This window comes from Cyprinus carpio, chromosome A7 (genome assembly GCF_018340385.1).
Source record: "Cyprinus carpio isolate SPL01 chromosome A7, ASM1834038v1, whole genome shotgun sequence".
Classification (NCBI taxonomy): domain Eukaryota; kingdom Metazoa; phylum Chordata; class Actinopteri; order Cypriniformes; family Cyprinidae; genus Cyprinus; species Cyprinus carpio.
In genome coordinates, this window is record NC_056578.1 from 25,026,443 (window position 1) to 25,038,567 (window position 12,125).

The 12,125-nt window shown below is 39.5% G+C and overlaps 1 protein-coding gene across 3 annotated transcripts in view; it reads right to left on the reverse strand.

Annotated features, from left to right (window-relative positions):
• Positions 1 to 12,125, reverse strand: part of LOC109083860 (T-cell immunomodulatory protein-like) — a 124,555-nt gene that overhangs the window by 71,962 nt on the left and 40,468 nt on the right. For all 3 annotated transcript variants that reach the window (XM_042760584.1, XM_042760583.1, XM_042760585.1), the window contains one exon: positions 3,785 to 3,879. In XM_042760584.1, the coding sequence (XP_042616518.1) occupies positions 3,785 to 3,879 (95 nt within the window). The remainder of the gene's footprint in view (positions 1 to 3,784; positions 3,880 to 12,125) is intronic.

Here is a 12,125-nt window from a genome sequence, read left to right on the forward strand (position 1 = left end):
TCTGATAAAACTTCTATTTTGGCTAATTTCTGATAACGCTTTCAGCTGCCAATAAGTGCACAGCACTCTCAGCTCCCATTAGCACATTTTACCATATTCAAATCTGCACACATTCCCCCTTAATCAGTTTAGATAATGTTTAAAACTATTCAGATTATATGTGGGTTGATTAAAAACTCATGAATGGCAGCATACAAGCTGAACAGGTGGTGCTGTGACAAGAGGGGAGCAGGACGGCATGAGTGCTGACAGATTCACCAGCTGCCTGAGCGAGAGACTAAATGAAGGCCTCAGCGCCCCGTATGGGTTAAGTAGATAATGGCCAATCTAACCTCCTCAGGAGATGTCTCTACAGGGATGTCTGGGAAATGTAGCCCTTAGTAGCTTCGGTGCCATGATAAAAAGAACCAGTCAGGTACAAAGCCACATCCACTCTTACACTGATCAATACCGTTAAACAAACTGCTCAGAGACTGGCGCTTTAGGTGATTTCAGACTCACAAGATACATAGTCAATGAGACGAACAAATATCCAGACAGAGAGACACACACACACACACACACACACACAGCACAGGCAGAATTCGGAGTGTGAGCCATGAGAGTGAGTGTAAATATTATTTATACTTCTCTGAGAAAAAAGGAATGAAATAAATGGCCTGACACAATCAGCTGATGCTGCCAAGTTGGAAACAAAGTTGCTATTAAGGAGTACATGAAAATGAAATGAATAAGTGTAAGACATCCCGGGCTGAGAGAGAGAGCAGCTCAGCCTATGAAAGCGTCCATCCCTCTCTCTTTGCCCTGTTCACTTCCTCACGACTCTGTTGAAATTCAACACACATGTACACAGATGCTCACTTCTACAACCTCAGACAATCTATTGCTTTGCTCTCCATCATTTCATCCCCATCTCTCTTTCTTTCTCGCACCATGTTTTATGGATGCTGCTTTGCTGCATTGCAGCTTATGGAATAGTTTAATTCTGTGGCGATCCCTTCCTTTCTCAAACTCTTTCAGAGCCCAGAATCCATGTCTACAATCCAGGCAATCATTTAAATCTTTCAAAGGGTGAATAGCGTGCAGGTGTAAACAAAATGCAACCATCGGGAAATAGATGTCTGATTGTCAAAACAATTGGTTATGAAAAACAATTTGGGTGTTTCTGAAATAGTTTCACATTTGAGGACAAAAATTACTGATAAACAGCTCTATAGAGCGAGAAGCTAAACCTGAAAAACATGCTAATGAGACCTTTTCACAGGTAAAATGGAAAAAAAGAAAAAAAAAAGGTAAATATTAGGCTAAAGGCCATTCATACCAAGGACAATAACTATAAGGATAACTGTAACCATCAAGTTTTAATAATCATTCTAATTCTATGAGAGAAGTGAAGTCCACACAACAGCTGCTGTATAACTATAACAATACAGAGGAATACATCATTGGAATCACTTTCAATACTGTTTTTTTCCCAGCTGATGAATGAATAAAACATTTGCAGCCAATCAGAATCCACCAGACTTTGAAGAGCTTGAGCATTTAAAGTAACAGATGACAAAAATCTTGATCCATTAAATTTTTACTATTTTATAAAAATATCTTACTGAAAATCTAAAATCTCTATTACTGAAATCTCCAGTTCATTCCTATAAGACATTTTGTAAAGCTTGTCTCAGTTAGCAACAGTAACCAAAGGAGGGTAGACCAAAAGATTGATTTAAAGTCAGCATGAAATAGAAATAGTGAATTTCTTTTCTTCACCTATTGTGATGCATTGAGAAAAATATAATTTATGATACACTCAGCAATATTCCATTAACAAATAAGAACTGCCAGTTTTGATTTCATGTTAACTATAAAAGCTGCCATTGGTAATTTCTGCGCCACTGTTATTAGTACCAAATGGAACAACAATAAATAATTCCAAACGGGCCAACCCTGTCTTCCATTTCACAGGTAGCCCCGCCCCATAATCACATCATTGGCTAAGAAAAAAAAGCCACCTTCGAACCGCTCAAGTGAACAGAAATATCAGCCTGGCCCGGAAATCAACCTGGATTAATTATAGTAAACTCATCACTAAATAAAGATAATATTTTAATTTCCAAATTCAAAAACCTACACACACCATCTTTAATTAAAACAAAGTGACTTTGAAGTGTCCATTTATACAGCCAGCCAAAAAAGTGTGTGTGTGTGTGTGTGTGTGTGTGTGTGTGAGGGTGATGACAATCACTGACTCTAATCACTCTAATGAGTGTGATGTTACATGTGTTTACACTGTCAATATTAATCAGATGAGCTGGAAAGGAAAACAGAGAGAATGAGTTTATTTAGCAGACTATGTGTGTGTGTGAGAGAGAGAGAGAGCATATTTGTGTGATTAGCAGACAAACACACCCCCGTCAACACAAACATGCTTAAAAACAGAGAAATCCCTGTGCCAATTAAATCACAGACTGCGTTCTTTGACTATAACACAAGTGTGTCTTTTGTTATTCTCTACGTTTTGTCAAGTGTTTGTTTTCTCTCTATCTCTCTTTGAATAAACGCTTTCAAACCAGTGTTGCTTGTTGTTTTCTGAACTCTAAAAAGAATGGAAGGGGAGAAAACTGAGAAGAAAAGACATTTAATGGACAGAGACAGTGATGGACAGATGGGAATATAATGAAAGAGTCGAACTTTTCATTTCTTTCAGTATATCTGATGATGAAGACTAGCGCCCATGGCAGGCGGACAAAAGCTGACACGTGTTCCCTGCCCTTTACATTCTTGCCCTCTCCTAGTCTCCATCCATCGCTGTTCCATTTCTCTCTGGTCCCAAGGCCTGTCACAGGCGGACTATGTGTGTGTGTGTGAGGGCAAAGAGATAACCGCTGCCTTCTACTGTGAGGCTGACATTCAGCAAAGAGCATGAGCTGCCAGACCACAGCAGCCCTTCACACAATGAGCTCTAAATAACTATATGCCACTATTATTATAGGCTTTCATTGCAATCTATTATTATTATCATTTGAATCTTCATATATTCAATGGATAATACATGCTTTGAATACAAAATGATTCCCTGAATGACCCTTATGGGATCCATAGATTGGAAGAACAATCAATTCATCAATCAATGTCAGACAATCCATTCATCCCTTTAAAATGTAGTGCTGGGCAAAAGTACTGGTTTTCTGATTAATAAATAAAAAAAAAATAATAAAAAAAAATACAACGCAACCAGTGTAGTCCAATACACAAATGAATGATTCTTATTAACTGGTTCTTTTAATTGAATCAGTAGCATATGGAGCATCCTGTGGTGCTCAATTACTGCAATAAATGACTCTTAGAGTTAGGTTCTTTTAATGAATATTTAAAAAAAAATATATGTTATAGGTATGAATCAGTCTGAAATTTAAATGACTGTTTTTTGTTGTTGTTGTTGTATATTTTAAAATATTTTAAAATTCCTTGCTTGCATCCTTGCTTAGTAAAAGTATTCATTTATTAAAAAAAAAAAAAAAAAAAAAAACTTCAATCTGAATCAAATGAACTTGAATCAAATTGAGAGCTTGTGAATCAAATTAAATCAGGAAATCTGTTTGAATGCCCAGCCTTCCACTGATCCATCTCTCAAAGCTATCCATTGGTTTCAGAAGAGACTGACAATGTTAAAACAGTCCTGTCAGTGTCCTCACAGCGGCTCAGAGCTCACTGACTCTGCAGATGCAAACGGATGAAAGGGTGGTGGGATGGAAGAGTGTGACACGGTAATAATGGAGGGCTCGTGTACCTCTGTCTCTCCAGGCTTGACCAGGTAAATTGCACTTCTATTACACGCAATATCCATGCAGACTGGCAACAGGTGGTCCTGGGAGCCATCACCATCTGAGGCAAAACAGAAAGAAGGAGAGAGAGTGAGTGAGTGAGGAGGTAAAATGAGGTCTATGATATACTAATGCATCTTTTCATTTGGTTCGTAACGCTCCAGAATCCAGCATACGGAGATAACATCATGTGATCTTGAGCATGTGTAATGAAGTGTGTCGCACCCTGGTGCGTAGCAGTTTGTCCTGGTGTCAGAATCCTGTGCCTGAGATTTTATTCCTTCATTTTTACCACTTGCATGCTTGACACAAAGTACCTACTATTAATATGAAATATTAACAAATCAGGAGATCAATAAACTAAATCAAGAAAAGAAAAAGCAACTCGACTGAATAGTGGAAAGAGGAGAACTGGAGGCAGTGCAGTGGTGTGAAACATATGCATTGACATTCATAGCATCTACCACACACCAAATAGCCACGTAGATCAAACCGGCAGCCTGCGGAGAAAAAGAGAATTACAGGCAAACGCAAACACACACACACACACACACACACACACACACACACACACACACACACACACTTTAAACCACCAGGAAGTACTGGACCTTTAAAATCTCGTCCTTTCGGATTCCTAAAGTGCAAACTGTAAAGCACAATGCTCGCAATGTCAAGGTCATGGGTTTGATATATGAATATAAGTATTTGGTTGTGTCGCAATATACCAGTATTGACCAAACAAGCCAGTGCCAGCAACTTTGGATGACAGTCTAACATAGTACATGGCTGTATAACACTGGTTGCCACCTGTCCAAAAAAACAAAAACAAAAAACAAAAAACTGAAAAAAGAAGACACCGACACAATGTGTAGCAAATATTTCCACACAAAATCATTTAGGAGCAGATGACAGACGAAAGCGAGAAACTGTACCCACACCCAACAAAAGTCAGTTCGCCAGGGTGGGAGTTTTTTGGGATTCTGTTAGACGGAGAATAAGTAAGCTAAAAAGGTGTACTAACACCAAGCAACCTGTTCACCCACTTTTACCTCCATCATCCTGCAAATTTCACCATATAGGATTGTAGGATTAAGTTGTACTTAGTTTGCTAGCCCTGAAATAGGAAATGTTATATTAAAGTCTTAGCTGTGTTGTTACAGCTCCATTATGGGGAAGTCGTGGGACTCCCAATCGAAGGGTTGTGAGTTCGAGTCTCGGGCCGGCAGGAATTGTGGGTGGGTGGGGGGTGGGTGCATGTACAGTTCTCTCTCCACCTTCAATACCATGACTGAGGTGCCCTTGAGCAAGGCATCGAACCCCCAACTGCTCCCCGGGCGCTGCAGCGTAAAATGGCTGCCCACTGCTCCGGGTGTGTGTTCACAGTGTGTGTGTGTTCACTGCTCTGTGTGTGTGCACTTCGGATGGGTTAAATGCAGAGCACGAATTCTGAGTATGGGTCACCATACTTGGCTGAATGTCACGTCACTTTCACTTTATAATATTGTTTTTCTTTCCCTCAACATCTTCAAAGATAACACAGTAACATTGTTATTGTGAATTATTTTAAACATGATAATCATATAGTGAAAACCTGATATTGTAACAGCCCTAATATATATTATGTATAGAGACCAATATATAACTGGGGCAGTCTTGGCCTAATGGATAGAGAGTCAGACTTGTAACCCGAAGGTTGTGGGTTCGCGTCTCAGGTCTGGTAGGAATTGTAGGCGGGGGAGTGAAAGAAAGATAAAGTTTTACAGAGAATATTGCTTTACAAACCCCAGTGAATAAGCTAAAAGTGACAGTGAATACAAAGTATTCTTGAAGAGAAATACTGTATGTAAAAAAAAAAAAAAAAAAAAATCAGAATAAAACAATAATTCTGACCAGTATTTAGAAAACAGAATGAAACAGAGATAAAGACATTCAGTAAATAAGTTATTTTTATTAAGTTAAATAAAATGAATTAATGTCTAAAGTTAGCAAATTACCTCTTGTAGCCCTAAAAAGCATTTAGCAAAATACTAATTTCATCTCTCATTTTTTTTCACACCTCCTTGCAACCTCCAGTTTGAATTAAGATGGAAATTAGTGTGTTAAAGGTGCAGTTGGGGATCTTGGAAAATGCTAACTTTAGCCTGATAGCAGAGAAAGCGTACGTCCCACCCTCCCTGCAATCGCCGCCCAAAGCCAGCCCCCCTGAATGCATAAACATACACAGACCAGAAGACCAGAGACAACATTACTACAGTACAACATGTGTCATTCACTGGTGAGGAAAATTGATAGTACAGTTAGTAACAGTACTACAATACCAAGGAAGGAAGGAAGGTCAGGTTGTTGATGTTTGCCTGCCATTCTCAATCTGTCTGCACAGTGTATGTGAACGCACTGATGACGTATCCTGTCTGCGCAAACAGGGTGCGCAGAGGTATGCAAATACATATGTTGACAGGCATGTAGTAAAAGTTTGGACCGAACATTTTGATTGGACGAACATTTCTTGGTCCCACGCCTTCCACAGAATATATAAATACATATAAATACATTTAGAGCACTTAAAGGGTTAGTTCAGCCAAAAATTAAAATTATGTCATTAATGACTCACCCTCATGTCGTTGCAAACCCGTAAGACCTCCGTTCATCCTCAGAACACAGTTTAAGATATTTAAGATTTAGTCCCAGAGCTTTCTGTTCCTCCATTGAAAATGTATGTACGGTATACTGTCCACGTCCAGAAAGGTAATAAAAACATCATCAAAGTAGTCCATGTGACATCAGAGGGTCCGCTGGAATTTATAGAAGCATCGAAAATACATTTTGGTCCAAAAATAACAAAAATTACGACTTTATTCCGCTTTTTCTTCTCTTCCGGGTCTGTTGTGAGCGTGTTCACAACACTGCAGTGACACCGCTGACGTACGACGCTGCTGAGGTGTTATCTTTGTTATTGGGCGCACCAGAGAACACGTCAGCAGCGTCGTACGTCAACAGTCACAGCAGTCGCGTTCACAACAGACAGTTCACAACAGAAGTCATTAATGACATAATTTTAATTTTTGGCTGAACTAACCCTTTAACTTAATAAGTGCTATCGGGACGTGAAGAGACTTTCAACCAGAATAACAAAAAAAATTTCTGAAGACAATCACCTTTTGCACCTTTAAAGGAGCTATGTGGAGGTTTTTACTTAAAAAAATCTTTAAGATAAAGTTTTCATTTGTACATGTATGAGCCAACCATGATGTAAAAAAAAGATTGACACCTCGACTGTCCACCACGGTTGCCTCTATCAGCCTGTAGGCTCAATTGTGTGTGGAGGAGTCGGGCCCGAATTGGCGCGAAAATTCACGAAATGTGACGTCATGCGCGTTCTCGTCTACTTGGGCTTACAACCGTACGGCACGCCAGCCATTATAATAAGCAGCGGCAATAGTGTTTTCAGATGGACTCTGTGGATGGAAAGAAGCGACCAGCCTCCGGCATCACTATTCAGACACCCACGGACACTCCTCGTAAGTTAAAAAAAAAAAAAAAAAAAAAAACGTATCTAGTGTTGGCAAAAAGAGAGAGCGTGCGCACTGAGAACGAGCATTAGACTGGCTGCAGTTCCTCTAACGGCCACTGGTGTCAGTAACGGTTAGAAATTTCAGAACCTACGCAATGCTCCTTTAAATAAGCCAATTTATTTATTTATTATTTGTGCTATACAATACAATATAAGCAAACACTCACATACATACAGTATACCCTTATCACCAACAATCATAGAAGAGCTGCTTTCCATTATTGAGATAAAGAATCTATGTGGCTTTTGTTTTCTGTATTTTTAAGAGCTTTTCTCTCAGTACATCAGCAGAAGGAGAGACTGAATGTGACAGAGTGTGTGTCTGTGTGAAATTCAAAGCATGTATAAGTGTACGGTAGGAGTACGAGCCAGTTGCTTATCGTCACTAATGACTTCAGCTTCCTGCTGTACAGTACACATGCACATGTCTAGTAGCTGTAGAAAACCCCAGCAAAAACCCTCTATGACAACCTCGCGTCCACACACACACACACACACACACACACACACACACACACACACACACACACACACACACACACACACACACACACACACTCTTGTTTATGTCATGACTGGCCATTAAATGCCACATCACATTACATGTGACACTGAATTCAAGCAACAACAACAACAAATAAAAATGTTAAAAGAGGACATCTCTGCCATTCGCTACCTTTCTGACAGCGCCCTAGTATTGAATATCATTCAGCTAATGAATAATGCATTTAGCTGTCACATGTACAAAAAGAAAGAGCAATTACCATCCTGATAGAGCAGATGGAGAATTTTGTCTAACATATGTTGTGCATTCATAATGACACGTCCATGTCAAGACTGACTACATTCTGACAGTGCACATTCATGAATTATAATACTTTTGCACTGTACATGTGTTCGAGGGTGTGACTCTTGCAGTTCTGATCAAGCCTCATCTGAATTCTGAACTGGATTCTATTGTATTTCTTATCCCGTACACCTTTATTGTACATATGTTTTTTTTGTAATGAAAAAACTAAAACAATAATAATGCTGTCTAAAACTTTAACTAACTAAATAAAAAATGATGATGTTGTTAATCAGTAAATTTAAAAACACATTACTTAGTCTTTAGTGTCCATGATCCTTCAGAAATCATTCTAATATGCTTACATAAAGCTGAAACATTTCTGTGATACATTTTTTAAGGATCGTTTGATGAATAGAAACAGCATTTATTTGAAACCTAATGTTTAGTAACAACACAAATTGAGAAATCAACTTTTACTTGAGCTTTTGATATATAAGAGGTCATTGTACTAAAAGAATATCCTGTAAGTTTCAGAACTGAAAACGTCCCGGTTACTGAAATAAAAGCTTTTATTGACTCCAGGCCGAGCGAATGCCAGATCCTGGAATCTAAGATAGGTCAAACACCACAGAAGAATATCAATGCCTAATTCTGTAGCCCCGCCCACTGATTCACGCATGACATACTTGGGAAATAACGTAAGTGGCGCTAAACCGGATCGGGGAACCAAGCAATAAACATGCCGTTGAAGATTGCTAAATATTGTGCAGTGCCTGGTTGTGGAAGAACACAGTCGCTACATAACCTTACTTCAGATTCAAATATTAGAAATGTGTGGTTGAATTTTATTTTTAGTGAAGTTTCAGCTCACGTGAGTAAAACATTGAACATTTTGAACTCTGAAATTTCTAATCTGCATGTCGCCACATTCAGACATCAGCAGGAAGCTGGTCCACATTCAGATGGACCCTAGAGCTACAGCAACATCACTGCTTGGCAGGCTTGACTAGTAACATGACAAAATATCTGCTCTGAGATCAGTGCTGTATCAGCTGAGGTGGGGGAGATCATTAGCCAGACCTACTGGCTACTAAACAGAATTGGGTTTTCCTTTGTTTTTTTAAGCGGATTATTTTATGGCCGTAAACCATACAACGAGCCTCCTGCAGTGACTGCCAGAACTATTTTGCTGGAGTCTTTGGAGCAGAAAAGGATGGGTGGAGAATACTAACGGAGAGAGGGAGAGCTAGAGGAGAGGCGCTGAGAGAAGAAGGTCACTGGGGTGTATCTTTGATCTGCCACTTAGGTGTGGGACGGAGGAGAGAACCGTGCCATAACTGACAGCCAGGAGTGTGATCAGAATAACACCCATTTCAAATCAAACAAGCGGACCCTCCTTTCTCACCCTCCCCCACACATATTCCCTGACTCTCTTCCCACATTCCTCCCACCTCCACTCACTTCTCGGCACAAAATATACCTTTCACTGCATACCACGTTCATTTGAAATGAGGCTTTGAAGCAGCTTGTATTCACATTTTCTCTTACCGTTTTACCGTAGGTCAAATTTAACGTTTATCTCAGCCAGCAGGTGCTGCAAACCCAGTGTTTCTCTTTTTTTTCTAATTAAGTGCCGATTCAAACGTTAGCTGTAAATAAAAGGTAGAACAAAAGCAAAAATCAAGACTGCTGCTTTGATGATCAGTACAATTACACCATTTAAACCAAGCCCACGTCCTGAGGGCCAAACCTTCTGCTGTTTATAGAAAACGACACGTGGCGGGACCTGATCTTTCAGTGCCCACTCAAGCCAGTCGAAGGTATAATGTCAGGATGTGTCCTTGGCTTCAAAGGAAGCCATTCCCTTCCCATTACCACCCACTTAATGGGAACAGCATCGCTATGATTCACATGTATTGCATGTGTGTGTGTGTGTGAGGGGGTGAGAATGCTGTGGGAAATGGTATGTATTTGTCTTCACCCCCAGCACCCATCCACTGCCACATTCTATACTGTCAAAGACGATCACCATCATGAAACTGCAGCCTGTTCCTTACACCAAATCATCTCATAATGACTCTACAGGCTCCTACACTCACACACTACTGCAGCTAATTGGTGCCGACAGTCTGATGCCTGTGTGCGAGTACTAGATGGTGGTGAAAAGCTTTTGAGGGAACCAAAAAACAGGAAAGGAAAATGGAAAAGGACAAAGCGGAGACAGATGTTGATCATTAGGGTTCAGCAAAGATCTTCACAGTCCTGTCTCCAGAACAAGTGCCTGACACTAATCCAATAAAGCCCTTTTCTGTGTGAGCCTCCATTATTGACTCGGGCACGACTGCACATACATGTAGAATAGGGTTCCTCTAGCATACACGTCTCTTTCCATCCCCAACATCATTTATCATCCTAAATCACAGTCTACAGTTCATTTTCTCTCTCTGTATATCTTTCCACTCACCCAACCTCCCGCTTTGCATTGCATTCCGTCAATGTGACATCATTTCTGTGAAGCAGTAAAGGTCACAGACGATGCATCTCAAAGGTTTAAGAAGTCATAATCATAGGGCAGCTTACAAAGGCCACCTATGTCCCAACATCCTGCTTACCAGGCAAACATCATTGCTTGTACACCAGAACACAGTGTAACACAGATTTCACCAACACATGACACCGAACACAATTTCAGTAAGCTTATATTTCAAGGTTTCTTTTAGAATGGGGAATTAAAACTGAAAACTAGGAAATGAAATACACAGCGTTCTTTTGCATTTAAGTGAAACACAGTGACATTGTTTTATGTCATATACAGTATTATTTATTTGTCACCTGCCAGTGTCATATATTGAAAAGCTCAGCTGCTGTTCACTCTAAAAGGGTGTATTTTTTATATTTTATGTGGTGTCATGAATTACTTTTGATAAAAACAATGGTTTATTACGGTATGTTTGTTTGGCATTTTTTATTTATTGTATACCCTTTAAATTCGCTTATTGAAATAACAACAGCAGCAGCAGCAGTATGGTGTAACATTTATTTGAAACACATGTATTTGGTACTTCCTACCTTATATCTTTACTCTTTCCTTTCATTCTTTTCATGGCTTTGGAAAACTTGTCTCGGATGTTTGTCTGTGTCGCTTTTTGCATAACTCCGGGTCGTCGACACCAAGCTTCGTTGCAATTTCTTTCTAGGAATTAAATGCTTTCTCTGAATCTTTAAAGTCTCTCTGCGAGCGATCGTACAGGTGTGGATATATTTGTGCCAGCTCAACTATTCGACACGCCAGTGTATTCATGTTGCTAGTAACTAGGAGATGTTATTCTCTTGCCTGACCTCCGTTGAATGAGAAATAAACTGAAAAAAAAATAAATGAAAATAAATTGCACGTCAAAGAAGGTGGAGTGTCAGAACACAGCTCAAAGGAGCCAAAACAAACTCCCCCAGAAAGTTCACTTTGGTCAGCTGTTTCGAACTCCCAAACAAACTCAAAACAAACTTTGTTTCGGCCTGATTTTGTTCGGAATGACACATCAGTTCGTTCGAAGTATATCGGGGCCTTTATGGTCAGTTTTTCCTCTTACTATTTGCACTACAAACCAGTGTTTATGATTATGCTAATACATTAAAATAATATATGATTAAAAAGTTTGCAATGTAAAACAGTATTACAGACTGTTTTTGTACAGGTAAAATAACTGGAAGCGAATGATACTGGAAGCCTTGCATATTCTGTCTGCGTCCATTCTTATGCCAAAAACAAGGTAAATTCAAAAGGCGGCCAATGAATCAGTAGGTAAATAAATGCAAGAAAGAAGGCCAACTTCAATTCAGTGTGGAAACATTTCAGTGATGTCACCAACGTCAGCTACATTTTCAAGGCTAAATATTCTATCAATATTGATGATGGTTTTTTTTTTCATAAAAATGTTCACAAAAA